This window comes from Aquila chrysaetos, chromosome 4 (genome assembly GCF_900496995.4).
Source record: "Aquila chrysaetos chrysaetos chromosome 4, bAquChr1.4, whole genome shotgun sequence".
Classification (NCBI taxonomy): domain Eukaryota; kingdom Metazoa; phylum Chordata; class Aves; order Accipitriformes; family Accipitridae; genus Aquila; species Aquila chrysaetos.
In genome coordinates, this window is record NC_044007.1 from 60,418,010 (window position 1) to 60,436,251 (window position 18,242).

At 39.3% G+C, this 18,242-nt stretch overlaps 1 protein-coding gene across 7 annotated transcripts in view; it reads right to left on the reverse strand.

The window, feature by feature from the left end:
- CDH19 (cadherin 19) overlaps positions 1–18,242 on the reverse strand; it is a 120,409-nt gene that overhangs the window by 33,794 nt on the left and 68,373 nt on the right. For all 7 annotated transcript variants that reach the window (XR_003923099.2, XM_030012406.2, XM_030012408.2 and 4 more), the window contains 2 exons: positions 7,007–7,233; positions 4,102–4,396 (listed from right to left, as the gene is read on the reverse strand). Coding sequence is in view for 6 of the 7 variants with exons in the window: in XM_030012406.2 (XP_029868266.1) it covers positions 4,102–4,396; positions 7,007–7,204 (493 nt within the window). In the remaining variant the exon portion in view is untranslated. The remainder of the gene's footprint in view (positions 1–4,101; positions 4,397–7,006; positions 7,234–18,242) is intronic.

Here is an 18,242-nt window from a genome sequence, read left to right on the forward strand (position 1 = left end):
CTGTGCCTATTTTCTGTTTTTCTATGGTTCTCTGAGGCAAGTGGCAGGCTGTGAATTATTCTCTCCTTGCTTTCTTAGTTCCAGACTAAATGTTCACTAAAAGTGAACTGCTTTCCCAAGTATTGACCACACTTCCTGAGAGTGTTTTCTGTGAGGAAATTACCAGGAGATCCCAGGTCTAGCATCTGTGAGCTGAACTGCTGCTAGAGAGCGCCGAAACAGAGCAAAGGCCAAGTCTCTCTATTGCACTGTATCATTTAAACTAATTCTGGTCTACAACCCTTACTATGCAAGAAGATGTTCTATTTTACAGGGAGAAAAGCACTGATATAATGAACTGTTATGGTATCAATGCTGCAAATTTTAGTTGGTTACTCTTTTTATCTACTGGGAGGTTAGAAATTTCCTTGTAAGGATTGATGCTTTAGTAAGTGCACTGAAAGAGGTTTCACCTCAGAAGTGTGGTCCCTACCCTTTGAGAAGACTTCATGGTATGGCTCAGCTGTTTCATTGGAGCTGACCACTGTTGAGGTATATACTATTATATACCATTCCACTTACATTCTATATGCCAGATATACACATTAATATAGCAGTAGTCTAGTAGTGTCTACATGGAAGAAGTAGGTGAAAGAATGATCCCTAAAATAGCTATGGTATTAGTGCTGGAGAGGTCAAATATAGAAGCAGCAGTGTAGAAAATATTTCAAGATCCATAGGACTGACTTAGATTCATATATCATACACTGGATGATTGCAAATCTGTGAGTTTACTATTTCAGGTAGTCTGTGTCTGAGGGAGGAAGTACACAGGCATCTTGTTTTATTTCTCACCCATTCTGATAAATGGGACGTAGCGTTACTTCTGATTTTTTTTTTTTTTCATTTCATATATTTCTACATTTTACTGGAATCTTTTCTTTATAGTCTTACAGGAATATCACAAAATAAATTAATTTTTTTGCAGTTTAATTAATCTTACATTGAAGTGATATGGTATTTTAGGAATTTAAATATATAATAGATGACACAGGAGATTGCATAAAGACTGCTGAACCTTTCATTTTTAGGGTATGTTTATAGCCAACTCAAGTCAATATAGATTGAAATTTCTCATCTGTCAACTGCTTGTTGATGGTTTCAGGTGAGAAACAGAATTATACAGGAAAAGATTACTACTGTTGTTTTTGGCCATAACTACTGTCCTACCTAACTTTTTTCTTTTTTTTTTCTATATAGCCATCATTAAGACAGGAGCTCATCATTAAGACAGGAAGATAAAATAGAAGGAATCCATAAGTCAATTCTTGATACACTTCTGTGAATGGTTACAGGTCTGTGTGAGTATAAATCAAGCCATACTAAATTATTATCTATTTTAAAACCATTTTTGTAAGACACGAAGTGCCTCATAAACAATACTTTACCATGGGGGGGGGGGGGGGGGGGGAAGGAAAAAAAAAAAGGGCATTGTCAAAGTTTTAAATCTGTGTAATCCCAGGTAAAAATACCCAGATAATTCCAGATAATGAAGTATGCCCATTACTACTGTGAGCACATAAAAAAAAAATGCAAAGGTCCTTGACAAGGCACTTGTCATCTCCAAACTTGAGTGAATGAGCAAGATGTAAAGACTTATAAAGAAGTACCCTCTGAACAAGCAACTGATTATGTTAGAAAAAGTTACTTGACCAAGAGCTCAGATGCAGAAGTCTTGAGACAAATAAGTCTGTCTGCATGGAAGAAAGTGGCAGTGAAGAAACAATCATACACTCAAAAGTGATTTCCCTGTGTCCTGGTTTTGGCTGGGATAGAGTTAATTTTCTTCCTAGTAGCTGGTACAGTGCTATATTTTGAGTTCAGTATGAGAAGAATGTTGATAACACACTGATATTTTCAGTTGTTGCTAAGTAGTGTTTAGACTAAGTCAAGGATTTTTCAGCTTCTGATGCCCAGCCAGCGAGAAAGCTGGAGGGGCACAAGAAGTTGGGAGGGGACACAGCCAGGGCAGCTGACCCAAACTGGCCAAAGGGATATTCCGTACCATGTGACATCATGCCCAGTATATAAACTGGGGGGAGTTGGCCTGGGAGGGATTGCTGCTTGGGAACTAACTGAGCATCGATCGGTAAGTGGTGAGCAATTGCATCGTGCATCGCTTGTTTTGTATATTCCAATTCTATTATTTTTATTCTCATTTTATTATTGCTATTATTATCATTATTAGTTTCTTCCTTTCTGTTCCATTAAACTGTTCTTATCTCAATCCATGAGTTTTACCTTTTTCCTTCTGACTCTCTCCTCCATACCACTGGTAGGGGGGGAAATGAGTGAGCAAGCGGCTGCATGGTGCTTAGTTGCTGGCTGGGCTTAAACCACGAGACCCTGGTAGAAGGTGGTATAAGCAGGGTGACTAGGAAATAAATTGATTAAATGGATGTCTTTTGTAGCTATTGCTGGTTGTGATGGTGAGCTACTGCTTCCTGGCAGAAATTAGGATACTAACCCCACTTTTGATTAAACCCCAGGCATGAATATCCTTTTCTTGCAACTGCTATCCAGGCTGGCAGAAGAAGATAAAGTTTACAGCTCCCTGTGAAAGATTCACTGAAAATGCCCTAAAAGTTGAATGGGTAATGCTGAATGAAACAGATTTTTTATTACCTTTTATGATCACTGATGCTATTACATTAATGACCTCATTAATTCATACAGTTTTAAGTAGCACAATATTTGAATTTCTTTTCAATATTATTTGCAATAGAAATAACCAAAAGAGATAGGGCTATGAATTTAAAAGATTACTGGGATTCTTTCTGTAAGATTTAAAGAATTCAGTTTTCCTTTGATTTTGAAGATAGCTATTTGGAGATAGCAGTATCTATAACATGATTGTTTATGTCAGCCGCATTCACACTTTGAGTTTTTGTTAAGAATTTAAATGTACATGTATACACATTATATATGCATATGTGTACGTACACATATATGTATATATACAACTATATTTGTCAGATGTTGACTTTGCTTTGTATTTGTTGTATTAAGTTTCCAGATACATGACAGATCCTAGTACAGGTCCACTTGATCTTGTGGAGGTGGGAAAGAAGAAGTGCAGGGTTTAAGTTGTTCCTCTTGACAAGAAAATTATAATTTATGTGCTTAGGAAATCAGAAGGCAGTCCTTCACTGCACACCATCTATTCGAGACACAGATAAGCTGACTGATAGGAAAGAGGCTTGGCGGTGTAAAGAGGTAGGCATCATACATGGTGTGAGGGCGGTGATCACATCAGCCCTACATCAGCTTCATACCATTCCTGTTCTGAACCCATTACTTATAGGAAGGAAACTATCCCTATCGTTGGGGGTGAAATTGTGAGTGCCTGTGATATGAATGTGATTGTCTTCCAGTTACAGTACAATATGATTTATATTACAGAGGCTATAATAAAGACATATTGTTTAATTATTAAGCAGAATCAGAGTAGACTGAAGGATGCTGTTGAGTACTTTTCAGTTCAGCCAAGCTTGTATTTATGTCCTTCAAAGAGTCAACTGATGTCAGAGGACTTTAAAGTTTACGTGCATACTACTTTTCTTTCAGATTGGTAGAAGCCTGAAGAACTGACAGGTTGTAACAATAATCATACACTGAACAATTTTCTGGAGACTAGGGTGTTATACTGATTGAAAAAGTAGTGAAATCTGTCAGCCCCAAATCTCCTTTTCAGTATCAACTGGCTATAGTACTCTACCTATTTCGAATGGTAATGTTATATTTTTAAACAAGTACCAATTTCAAGGCTGAATCACTGACAAGAAAGACAACTCTCTATAGTCAATCCAAGCATGTATCCAGATTCTGTAAAAGGACTTGGATACATGTAGGTACCTAAATATTTAAAGGCAAGGATGTGAAGTAGACGTATGCACAACCTTCAGTTTAAGCAGATACCTTTGCAAATTTCCAAGCTTGTAAAATAGTTTGCTTCCTTCTCACTGAAAGGCAGTCTATAAAATATGTTATTAAGTTTTTATATCAACAAGGCTATCTAAAAAAAATCAGGAAATGAAGAGTTTGGTTCACAGCATGGCGTACCTTCAGGTGACATCTCTGGAACAGTGGCCACATAAGGTCCATCCAAGAACTGTGGTTCATGATCATTGACATCTCGAACCTTGATAATAAATTCTGATTCAGGTTCAACAGGAAGCTGAGTGCTCCTGTTAATTGCTTGTGCTCTTAGAGTGTAGAAGGCTTTCTTTTCTCGATCCAGCTTTTGTGTCACATAAATTTTGCCGTTATTTTCATCAATGATAAAAATGCTTCCAGCTCCCTCGCCAGTCAAAATGTATTTTAGGTTGCCATCCTGCTTGTCTAAATCTGATTTCAGCTGCAAGCACAAAACAGAGAAATAAGCCACATTTTGGGAGGAATAAAATTTTGGAATATTCTTTTTAGGCTTTGTTTGTTTTCATTCTATAGTGAACCCTGTCACTAGTGAGCCTTCTTGGTTACTAGTATTTAAAAGACAGTACTGTTACATTTTCAGCCAGTCATGACTCAATTTTAACGTGCTGATGTAACAGACATATAAATGCATGGTAAACCTGAAAAAAGATGCTTCAGCCACTTTGAAGTGAAGGGAATGTACCTACTTTAGTTCATTGCTTTATCAACTCCCATAAACTTCTGCTGAAAATGATGCAAAGGTCATTAAACATTATCTACATTTTTTATTATTATGAACAACAAGTGTACTTTGTAAGTTTTATATATATTTTTTGTACTCAGCAATACTAAGTGTAAATATGAGAGACAGTGGTGTTCTATTTCTGTTGAAATATTAAAGAGATGAAAAGCTATTCTGTGGTATAAGCCTGTATTATTTATTCTGAAATAAATTGATAGACATTTTCCATTTCCTTCCAGGATGATCTGCATCCTCTGTTGTCTTGCTAAGATGAACTTTATGATGATGGTTCCTCTGATGAAGCTGAGCCCTGGAGACCATTGCTGTCCAGCTGCATTTGTTCATGCCAACAAATAGTTCTGTTAATGTCAACAATACGTAACAGTACTTTTTTAATAGCAATAACTTAATTTCCTAACATGTCAAACACCCACGGTTAAATTTTACGGGAACAATTTCTGTTGTATCATTAATTCTCTAATTCTTTCTTTACTTATTGTGATCTGTAAATCTTGGTTTCCTTGTCATGAACCCCAGGGCATGGGAAAGGTGATGAATTTCTAGTTCTTTAACCTGAGATGGAGTTCAGGTGTGATCACAGAGTGCATCAAACCCTTAGAGACTGGAAGCATGCCTCGGACTGGCTGTTTAGACATAACCTGTGTTGAACCACTTCACTCAGAATCATTTATCCCAGAAGATTTTCATGACCTTGACCATGTTAAATGAGAGGTCTCTTGCAGATTACATTTGCTGAGAAAGCATACTGAAGGTTCTCAATTTACCTGTTGTATTATGCTAGACACAAAAGAATAAGTGGTCTTTCCATTGTAGATGAGAACTGGGAACAAGAATTTATGTACTTGCCTTCATACACCTGCCACTGCAGTGCTGATGGACACATTTCTTTTTCTTAAACATGATAACGGGAAAGGATTCATAAGTCTATGTTAAATGAAATTTGAAGATTGAGCTCTGAATCTGACTGTGAAAAGACATTGATATGGAATAGTGACTTCAAAACAGAGACTGTCTACATTTGGTTTTTTGTTGATGCAATTTCCTTCAGGGCTTTATTTACTAAAATTTTGTGTGTTGATCATAGACTATCACTTTATTTACTGAAAGCACAGCATATTCTATTCAGTGAAAAGACAGAAGTAAATATGTCTGATTAGACAATGATTAGACCGCAATAAATTAAACATAATCTTCAATAAAAAATCACTATATTTTACCTGTGAGAAATAGAAAAGCAAGATTATGAAATTTTTCTAAAGCTTATAAAAATACATGACATTTATGAAGTTTCTTTACAGGAAACTGTTTTCCAACTATGGGAAATTAATAATAATTTAAAAATGAGTATGTTTACACTTGTTCTTTCAGAAGTGAGACATCATACTTCCATAGTAGTTACTTCGAAGAGGTTGTGAAAAAGTAATTAATGAATTTTGAGCACTTCACCCTTTGGGCCCAATTAAATTTTAGTGCTAGTTAATTAGCAGTTAAACTTATTTCCATTCATTCGTCTAGAAAGTGCCTTAAAGAAAAGAAAAACTAGATCTCAAGATTACAATTACTTCTAGCATACAAAAATAAAAAATAGTAATAAATAATAATAAGCAGAGAGAGAAGAAGGGGGCAGATAAAGCCTCATTAAGACAATTATCTTAAAACACATTTTTAAAGGAGGGTGAAAAATAATTGCTCGTTGTGCTAAACCTATGTTAATCTAATGAACCATGCAGATTCCTGTAGTTTCTCAGTAGTGAAAGGATTTAGTATTAATCTGCTTCATTAAAAATTAATGAGGGGTAAATCAGCTGCTACTTAGTGTAATAGAAAATCATGCTAAATACTGTTTGTAAACTACACTGCACTCAGTATGGCTGCTTTGATGCAGTGCCAAAAATAGCGCAAGCAAATTGCCAGATGTTGATAAATGGGTCCTCAACTTTCATTCAGAAGACAGAAAGGAACTCTTCAGCTTCATACCTTCATCTGCTGTGTATGGAGCTAGTTTTAGTAACAGAGTGAATGTGGAATTTCCTTGATAGTAGACCTAGGTGAAGGAAGGTCCTTGGTACTGCCACGACCTCCAGCACTTGGAGTTCTCTGACCCTGAGTCAGGTCACAGGAAAGGAGTGATGTTGTGCTGCCTAATTACAGCTCCCTGAGCTCCTCTTTCTACCCTTCTTGATATTTCCAGGTCACTGGAGATGCTTGTCTTCCAAGTCAAGATAGTAAGCTGCTAATCAGGACATTAAATCTAACCTTGTACTGTCCTTGAATCATTACTTATCATACCTGTCCAACATACACAGGCGCCATAGAGGTCTGTTCCTCTGTTGCAAAAAGTGGCTCCCATACCCAGCCACGTTTCACTCTTCGAACTGCTGTGAAAGACTGATCTGTATTTTGAGCGCTGTGGGTCTGCGTGCTTGGAGAGCAAGGCCAAAGATGAACCAGCATCAGTATGGGAGATAGCAATGCGGAGCAATTCATGCTGGACCCTTCTTTCAATCAATTTTAATCTGCGGAAGAGGAGAAAAAAAAAAAAACAGCTTTGACATAGCAACACTTTTGTCTTTCCGCTTTTACATATTGATTCTGTGCTAATATAAGAGCTGATTTGCAGTGTTAAAACCTCCTCCTCTCCCTAAAAGGAAAGAGCTGAAACAAAGTCTTTTTCTGATTAAAATAGAGATTCTCTTGGAGACTCTGGCATGAAAGTCAAATATTCAACTTCCCTTTATTAATATCCTACACAGGGACTTTCTATGCAAAAAAGGAAAATCATCCTTCAATTAATTCATCTTCCAAATTAAGCTGGGTAATTGTATTGTGTAGCCTAGGAATAATTTGATTGGAATAATTGTATGTTTCTTCTTAGACAGGGCTCATTTTGAGCTGCAGTCACAGAACTGCCTGAAGGGTGAACATCTAGCCTTAGTGGCCCTGATGACTGACAGCTGAAACAGAGCTGTGCAGATTTTTTTTTAACCTCTTCTTTCCCTCTTTCCCAACCCAGCAAAATGCCTGCAAAAATGCCAAAGGTGGTAGGTTACCATGAAGAAGCAGCAAAAATGTGTAACTCTCTCCTTCCTGGTCAATAGAAATTGTCTTAACTGATTTTACTACCTCTGACATTCTTGTCTTCAATTAAATAGACAAAGGGCAAATGCATCTTGAAAGCTGTAGGTTTCTGCAGCTAGTTTCATTGGCACAAAGTATTCTTTCAGAACATGAAGGCTTTGCACAAACTACATGCTATTATTGACTTTTCAGTGATTTTTGGTACAATAAATGAAACACTGAATTTTAAATAAAGTGCAATGCTCGTTAAGAATGGCCATCTTCTATGAGGAAAAAAGGAAAATTTTGAAAATCCTTACCACACGCATTTCAAGTCTTAAAACCTTACTTGGCAATGGCATTAACCATTCTTTTAAATTCTCTAGCCTTGAAAAATAACATTTCCTATGCAGGAGCAGTCTGGTTTATGAATTTATCACATGACAGTCAGTTTGTACAAAACAGTGGGAAAAAATATGTGGCTGCAATTACTTTAGGTCTGAAAAAATCCATGATCCTTTTATCTGTCCAAGATAAAATATGAATTTATGTATTTTAAGATCATTATTTAAATAATAATGTTATAAATACCCATTCTTAGGCAAAGGGAAATGCCGTAATTGCTTAAAATGACAGACAGGTCATATAGACAATTATTTCTTTCCTTCCAGAAATTTAAACATGATGTTGAACATTTTTCTGTTAAAACGTAACCTGCATATGTATATTTACTGAGAAAAAGATAAAGCAGTTCTAATCCTAAGGGATATAGAATTGTAGGTGTTAAAGTGCACGTTCTAATTTCTTAACATTTTCTGTTTTTCAGCTGTAAAGCTGTAATAGTGCAAGATGAGACTTGAATGGAAGGAATGTGACTTAGGTACTCTCTCTTTTCATTTTTCCTTGGAAAATTGCTTATTTTCCTAAAGCTGCAAGAATAATATTTGTGACATGGAAGACAAGGCTAACAAAGCTCAACTTGGCTCTCAAATAAAGCTTGAGTGAGGTTTAAAAGGCCTAAAGGCCTTCAAGAGTCTCTCTGTACAACAGGTGTATTTAACACTAAGCAGTAATTTGCACAGAAACTGATCTTGAAAATGAACATTCACTTTATTGCAGTACACACCAAGGGACAGACAACTCAAACAATGAAAGCTGATATAGTCAAAGAGACCCTTCTGAGGAATCATAAAGAAATTTATTTCAATCACTATTTAAATGAGGAGACAGGTGTTCAGTCTGGGCCATAGCAAATGCTTCTGGCTAACCATTAGCTGGTGCTTTGGCCGCTTGTTCTGACACTGCCCACCTTGTTCAACCAAGTATTTCAGGCTTGTGGGGCAGTATTTCATGCAGGGTGAGTGCCAAACAGACGCTCATTATCAAACTCATCTGACAGACACCATGTGTACACATCAACATAGTGAGGGTATAGAATATGGCTACGCTGGTCTACTGTTGGCCACCTTCTAGCAATGCACTCAGTAGTTAGCCATCAGCAATGAACAGCTTAAAGGACATAATTAATATTTTGGTTCGCTTCAGTGTCTCCTCTTTGCTAATTTATGTTAATAGTCTATGATACACGGATTCAAGCGTCATGTCTTGGAAAAATTAGGGGGGAATAAACATTTTTAGATTTTGACACACTGCACACTGTTAGGAGTATAAAAAGACTTTAACTTGAAAACACAACCAGTAGGTAAATTACTGTAAAAAAACACGTAAAGCTATGTAATGGAATTGAGTGGTATATGTATTTCTGCTTTTCTCTTCTCTGTCACATCAGACATACTCAATTTGCCTTTACTTTCAGGATCTTTCAAAGCATATTTGCTTCCAATGTCCTCCTACTCATTTGGCATTGAGACACTGCCTCCAGCCTCTGGCCAGCACACGTTGCCATTCTTTATAAATCCAATTGTTCCCTTGTGAAACAATCACCTTCTTTCTGTTCCACAGACTGTAACTTATGCTCAGAAATAGCTCTTGTAAAATATCCAGAAACTAACTTCTTATTCCCTCTTTTATTTCTAGCCTTTCCATAAAAAAATCTAAATTTCAGTGATACCTACTTAAAGGAAAAAAAGTCTTCACAGTGTTTAAAGTGGTTCTGTGCTAAGACTGCTGCCTATCGCAGTGACCAGTATTGTCTTGTTATTCCCTTGTACTCCTCTGATTTTTCCTATCCATCACTTGCTTCTTGTTTTACACTTAATTTTTAAGGTCTTTGCAAATGAAATGACCTTGTACTCTGTGTTATAATTCTAATATGCAGCAGAAGGGAGGATTAGTAAAAGCACAGAGCTTTTAGGTGCTATAGTAATATGCACAAATAGATAAATTTTTAATAGAATAATCTCTCATTGAAAAAAAAGACAAATATATTTTCAGAAATGAGCAAATGAGCTATCACTAATAATTTCCCAAGGGACTGAGAGAAATGGGTACCATTGTTCTGCTCCTGTCCTATTCTTCAGGAAGTACGTCTCTACTCTCTCTCACTTGCATTGGATTGCAATAGTGAAGACTGATACTTAGAACAGAGTAATGAGAGTATCAATTGCAGTTGTAATAAGCAGCTACAGCTTTTAAAGCAGTATCTTCCTTTTATACCCAATGAAAATCACAAGTTTCCTGTAGACTAGGAACAGATTTACCTTCTTGACACAAAGTTGCAAAGTCCTTTGTTAGGTTTGTTCTAGAACAATCACCAAGTGATACCCTGTTACCATTTGAAACTGAGTATTAGTTTTAGGTGTGCTGGTAATTTATTTTAAATTATGACCGTGTCATTACAAAATAATAACTGTTACTGCCCAGCATTGCAAGAATAACAGTGGGAAGAATAAGAGGTTTAAAAAATACAGCCTCTGAGATACAGTGAAGTTATGTATTTGTTGGTGGAAAAAATAAAAGACCAAGGGTGGACAAAACAAGAGTCTTCTAAAGCATTAACCCTCGCCCCCCAAAAATAGAAGATTACAGTGAAGGTGAGGATAAGTTCTGTTCCAGTTCTGTTAGCTGAAGAATAAGGAAAAACCAGCTTAATTTTGTAATAACCCCCCCATAATTTGAGATAAGTAAAGCCTTCTAATTAGGAGGTAACAAATCACTGGAGCACAGTAACAGGGGCTGTGGTAGATACTCCTTAACTAGAGACCATTAGGACCATCTCGTATATGTACTTGATCCTACTTTACAGTAGGATTTTGAAACAGTGACTCCTGAGAAAAACAAATCTCTCTGTCCTTGAAAGTACCGAGCAGAACCAAAAATGCCAGACTGAAAGACATTCCTTTTGTGGAATTTGGTGTTGTCTTTGCTTGTTTTAATAACATCAAGCAAACAACAACAGCAACAAAGTGGAAAAAATCATGCAAGCCAATCTAATTCATTAATATGCAGCTTCTGAAACATATTTCTTATCTCAAGTAGAGGCCTAACATGACGTTTTTTCAGTTGCAAGTTCTATTCTGTGTATCAGTATTATTATGATTATAGTGACATTTGTCTCTCTTCTATGTTGTTATCTTTAATTTTCACTTAATAAGATAAAGAAGAAAGGGTATTTGTAACTAACACCTTCGGATTACTGTGTTAGAAAAAGCTTGAATGGATAGAAACCTTCATAATTTCAACTATACATTTGTTCATTTGTACTATGTCTACTGGCTATTTGTCCTAGTTGCATTTTATATGTCTGATTACTGATAATCCTAGCGTATTATAGTGCTGCTGCTCCATTTTCCTTCCAGAAAAGACTGTATATGAACTCATTTTCATTGACCAGTTTAGGTTTCACACAATATGGTAGACATCTAGGCTATATTACTTCTAGAATTCCCAAAGAATTAGTCATATTTATGATGTGTTAGAAACCATGGAAGTGCCTGAGAATGGTCATGTAGGAATTAGGGCTTCTCCCTCCCAAAAAGTTGGCGGATCAATAGCCCAGCTGAAGTGTATCTACACCGATGCACGCAGCATGGGCAACAAACAGGAGGAGCTGGAGGCCATTGTGCAGCAGGAAAACTATGACATAGTTACCATCACAGAAACACAGTGGGATGACTTGCACAACTGGAGTGCTGCAATGGATGGCTATAAACACTTCAGAAGGGATAGGCAAGGAAGGAGAGGTGGTGGGGTAGCCCTGTATGTTAGGGAGTGTTTTGACTGTCTAGAGCTTAATGATGGTGATGGTAGAGATGAGTGTTTATGGGTAAGAATCAGGGGGAAGGCCAACAAGGCAGATATCATGGTGGGAGTCTGTTATAGACCACCCAACCAGGATGAAGACGCAGATGAAATATTCTATAAGCAGCTGGGAGAAGTCTCATAATCACTAGCCCTTGTTCTTGTGGGGGACTTCAACTTACCAGATGTCTGCTGGAAATACAATACAGCAGAGATGAAACATTCTAAGAGATTCCTGGAGTGTGTGGAAGATAACTTACTGACACAGCTGGTGAGTGAGCCAGCTAGGCAAGGGGCCCTGCTGGACCTGTTGTTTGTGAACAGAGAAGGACTTGAGGGTGATGTGATTGTTGGCAGCCACCTTGGCCACAGCAATCATGAACTGATAGAGTTTTTGCTTCTTGGAGAAGTAAGGAGGGCACTCAGCAGAACTGCTGCCTTGGACTTCTGGAGGGAAGACTTTGGCCTGTTCAGGAGCCTGGTTGACAGAGTCCCTTGGGAAGCAGTATTGAAGGGCAAAGGAGTCCAGGAAGGCTGGACATTCTCCAAGAAGGTAATCTTAAAGGTGCAGGAGGAAGCCATCTCCATGTGCCGAAAGACAAGCCAGTGGGAAAGAAGATTGGCCTGGCTGAACAGAGAGCTTTGGCTGGAACTCAGGAAAAAAAGGAATTTATGATCTTTGGAAGAAGGGGAAGGTAACTCAGGAGGACTACATGGATGTTGTGAGGTTATGCAGGGAGAAAATTAGAAGGGCCAAAGCCCAACTAGAACTTAATCTGGCTACTGCCGTAAAAGACAATAAAAAATGTTTCTATAAATATATTAGCAACAAAAGGAGAGCTAAGGAGAATCTCCATCCTTTATTGGATGTGGGGGAAAACATAGTGACAAAGACTGAGGAAAAAGCTGAGGTACTTAATGCCTTCTTTGCCTCCGTCTTTAATAGTAAGAGCAGTTGTTTTCAGGGTACCCAGCCCCCTGAGCTGGAAAAGAGGGACAGGGAGCAGAATGAAGCCCCATAATCCAAGGGGAATTGGTTAGCAACCTTCTACACCACTTAGGCACGCACACAAGTCTATGGGGCCGGATGGGATCTAGCCAAGGGTACTGAGTCAGCTGCCAGAAGTACTCACCAAGCCACTTCCCATAATTTCTCAGCAGTCCTGGCTAGCTAGGGAGGTCCCAGTTGACTGGAAGTTAGCAAATGTGAAAACCAATTACAAGAAGGGCTGGAAGGAGGATCTGGGGAACTACAGGCCTGTCAGTCTGGCCTCGGTGCTGGGGAAGATTATGGAGCAGATGATCTTGAGTGCCATCACACAGCACATACAGGTGATCAGGTCCAGTCAGCATGGGTTTATGAAAGGCAGGTCCTGCTTGACCAACCTGATCTCCTTCTATGACAAGGTAACCTGCTTAGTGGATGAGGAAAGGCTGTGGATGTTATCTACTAGGCTTTAGTAAAGATTCTGACACCATTTCCCACAACATTTTGCTGGAGAAACTGGCTGCTCATGGTTTGGACAGGTATGCTCTTTGCTGGGTAAAAAACTGGCTGGATGGCTGAGCCCAAAAAGTGGTGGTGAATGGAATTAAATCCAGCTGGCAGCTGGTCACAAGTGTTATCCCCAGGGCTCAGTACTGGGGCCAGTTCTGTTTAGTAGCTTTATCAATAATCTGGACGAGTGCACCCTCAGTAAGTTTGTTGACAACACCAAATTGGGTGGGAGTGTTGATCTGCTTGAGGGTAGGAAGGCTGTACAGAGGGATCTGGACAGGCTGGATCGATGGACTGAGGCCAATTGTATGACGTTCAACAAGGCCAAGTGCTGGGTTCTGCGCTTGGATCACAACAACCCCATGCAATGCTACAGGCTTGGGGAAGAGTGGCTGGAAAGCTGCCTGGTAGAAAAGGACCTGGGGCTATTGGTCAACAGCCGGCTGAATATGAGCCAGCAGTCTGCCCAGGTGGCCAAGAAGGCCAATGGTATCCTGGCTTGTATCAGAAATAGTGTGGCCAGCAAGACTAGGGAAGTGATTGTCCCTCTGTACTCGACACTGGTGAGGCCACACCTCAAATACCATGTTCCGTTTTGGGCCCCTCACTACAGGACAGACATTGAGGTGCTGGAGCATGTCCAAAGAAGAGCAACAAAGCTGGTGAAGTGTCTAGAGCGCAAGTCTTATGAGGAGCAGCTGAGGGAACCGACGTTGTTTAGCCTGGAGAAAAGCAGGCTGAGGGGAGACCTCATTGCTCTCTACAACTACCTGAAAGGAGGTTGTAGGGAGGTGGGGATCAGTCTCCTCCCAAGTTACAAGTGATAGGACAAGAGGAAATGGGCTCAGGTTGTGCTAGAGGAGGTTTAGATTGGATATTAGGAAAACTGTTTTTCACTGAAAGGATTATGAAGCACTGGAACAGGCTGCCCAGGGAAGTGGTTCAGTCACCACCCCTGGAGGCATTTAAAAGACGTGTAGATGTGGCACTTAGGGACATGGTTTAGTGGTGGATTTGGCAGTGTTAGGTTTGAGGTTGGACTCAATGATCTTAAAAGTCTTTTCCAACCTGAATGATTCTATGATTATATATATATATCAACTAGTTTAATTAATGCATATGTTTTGTGGTTTGGTTTGTTTTTTTTTTTTTTAAATCTGTACAGAACAATGGTAAAATCTTCCAGACTGTGCAAAGTAGTGCAATTAATCATAGGATCATAGAATGGTTTGGGTTGGAAGGGACCTTAAAGATCATCTAGTTCCACCCCCCTGCCCTGGGAAGGGACACCTTCTTCTAGACCAGGTTGCTCAAAACCCCATCCAACCTGGCCTTGAACCCTTCCAGGGATGGGACATCCAGCACCTCTCTAGGCAAGCTCTTCCAGTGCCTCACTACCCTCACACTAAAGAACTTCTTCCTTACATGTAATCTAAATGTACCCTGCCCTTGTGAAGAAGTCCCTCTCCAGCTTTCTTTTGGGCCCCCTTTAGGTACTGAAAGGCTGCTATAAGGTATCCCTGGAGCCTTCTCTTCTCCAGGCTGAACAACCCCAACTGTCTCAGCCTGTCTTCATAGGAGAGGGGCTCCAGCCCTCTGATCATCTTCGTGGCCCTCCTGGACTCACTCCAACAGGTCCATGTCCTTCTTATGTTGGGGGCCCCAGAACTGAATGCAGTACTTCAGATCGGGCACTAGAGCGGAGTAGAGGGGCAGAATCACCTCCCTGGACCTGTTGGTCACGCTTCTTTTGATGCAGCCCAGGATACAGTTGGCTTTCCAGGCTGTAAGTGCACATTACTGGGTCATGTTGAGCTTCTCATCAACCAACACCCCCAAGTCCTTCTCCTCAGGGCTGCTTTCAATCCACTCATAGCCCAGCCTGTATTTGTGCTTGGTATTGGTCCCAACCCATGTGCAGGACCTTGCACTTGGCCTTGTTAAACTTCATGAGGTTTGCTCAGGCCCACCTCTCAAGCCTGTCAAGGTCTCTCTGGATGGCAATCCTTCCCTCCAGAGTGTCAATCGCACCACACAGCTTGGTGTTGTCAGCACACTTGCTGAGGGTGCACTCAATCTCACTGTCCATGTTGCCAACAAAGATATTAAACAGAGCCAGTTGCAATACCGATCCCTGAGGAGTGCCACTCATCACTGATCTCCACTTGGACATCAAGCCATTGACCACAATTATTTGAGTGTGACTATCCAGCCAATTCCTTATCCACTGAGTGGTCCATCCATCAAATCCATGTCTCTCCAATTTAGAGACAAGGATGTCATGCGGGACAATTCAAATGCTTTGCACAAGTCCAGGTAGATGACTTCTGTTGCTCTTCCCTGATCCGCCAATGCTGTAACACCGTTGTAGAAGGCCATCAAATTTGTCAGGCATGATTTGTCCTTAGTGAAGCCATGTTGGCTCTCATCAATCACCTCCTTGGTTTCCACGTGCCCTCACATAGTTTCCAGGACGATATGCTCCATGATCTTGCTGGGCATAGTGGTGAGACTGACTGGCCTACAGTTCCCCAAGTCTTCCTTTTTTTGAAAAAGGGGGGTTATGTTTCCCCTTCTCCAGTCAGTGGGAACTTCCCTGTACTGCCATGACTTCTCAAATCTGATGGATAGTGGCTTAGCTACTTCATCTGCCAGTCCCCCCAGGACCCACGGATGCATCTCATCTGGTCCAATGGACTTGTGCACCTTCAGGTTCCTTAGGTGGTCTCAAACCTGATCTTCTCCTACCATGGGCAGTTCTTCATTCTCCCAGTCCCTGCCTTTGCCTTCTGCAACTTGGGTGATGTGGCTGGAGCACTTGCCAGTGAAGACTGAGGCAAAAAAGTCATTGAGTATCTCAGCCTTCTCCATATCCCAGGTAACCAGGTCTCCCATTTCCTTCTGGAGAGGGCCCACATTTTCCACAGTCTTCCTTTTACCACTGATGTACCTATAGAAGCTTTTCTTGTTGCCCTTAATGTCCCTGGCCAGATTTAATTCTATCAGGGCTCTGGCTTTCCTAACCTGATCCCTGGCTGCTCGGACAATTTCTCTGCGTTCCTCCCAGGCTACCTGTCCTTGCTTCCACCGTCTGTAGGCTTCCTTTTTGTGTTTGAGTTTGTCCTATTCTTGCTGCTTCTTACTGTTGCTGAATTTCACATAGAGGCAGATAATATTTTTTACAGGTTTGGTGTGTTAGAAACCCTGCATTACCATTTTCATTGATTTTTAGCTGTGATTTGAACTTTTGCAATCAGTACCAAGATACTTTTTATGTAAGTTTTCCATTCTTCATGTATTTTAAGTAATTTATTTGGAGAAAAAGGCATACTAAACCTCTAAGGAATAAATATGGCATATTTGGCTCCAACTATGCTGGATTTGCCCTCTGGTTCCATTGATAACTACCATTGCAGATTGGCACAGAAGTCACTATTGTGATAGTAATGTTTAACTGAGTTGATAAAAGCAACAGTGGGAAGAAAGGACTAAAATTTGAAAGAATTTATTTTGCTATTTGAACATTTTTTACTGAATATCACAGTTGTTGTATAACACATACATATTGTGTGATTGATTGATTGATTGATTTTTGTGAATGGATAAATTTGATACTAGTCCTGCTGTAGCTCAGGTCGCCTTTTCTGTAATGCCTCTCAGCTTATGTTTATCTGCCTGATTTCTTTTCTTTATGATTAGTTTAGCTTTTAATATTGTTTTAGTTTTAGCTATTATTTGTATTGAATATAAATATTTTAATATAGTCTTTTTTTACTTTCTGGTCTTTCACACAGTTTTTTTTAATAAATTTGGACTGCCACATCTAACGAGTATGCTGAATTTATTTATACCGTGGCTATCAGAACTAACATCTAAAATGTAATAATATCTTCGGTCAATTAATTAGAGCTATATCAGCAATAGTCTTGCTAGTTTGTTGCACAACTAGCTATTTTAAAAGCTACTACTTAACCTTGAGAAGTGTCTTCTTTAATGCACGTCTTGATGTGACATTTGACCAAATTGTATTGACTGGTAGTGCATATTAACACAGTACGGCTGCATGTGTCTCCACTAGTCACCCAGCACTTCACTTACATGGAAAGCAATTACTTAGTTGTTATGAATGTGATATAAATTTGACTTCATTCTAATTGGTACATTATTTTCTTCATTTTGTAAATATGCTATTGTACCATTAGGGAAGACCTTCAAACTATTATATAGAATTGCCAGAGTAATTATCTGTCAGTTATACATGGACTAAACAGCTTTAGAGAAATGAATTTGTTAGTTGATTAGTGCCTTTAAGTCTGTGGATTTTAATCAGTGTAGAGCTGACTGACTAGAAATCCTGTCATTCCTATTGTTTTGTAATGGTTTACTGATTATCTTTCCAGGTAGTACACTGACACATATTATCTGACTGTAGTATTTTAGTAGAATACCTGTGGCACTGTAGAAAAAAGCTGAGATGCCATTTCAGATGAGAAACCCTGAGTATGAAAAGCAGTAGGCAGAAATCTGTCCATACTAGAGATTCAGAACATCTTTTACAGTATCAAATTGTGATATTTATTTCTTCAAATCTTATCTCTCCCTTTAAAAACCTATAGGAACTGTAGGGAAAGGTAGGACATTTGTTTTAAATGAGGGGAAAGGGGTCAAAGGTGAAGGATGAGATTTCCTGCAGTGACTGAAGAAAACAAGTGGTAGAGCTGTTCCCTGTTCAGCCCACAAGCCAAAGGAGATAGTATAGAGGATGGGGTG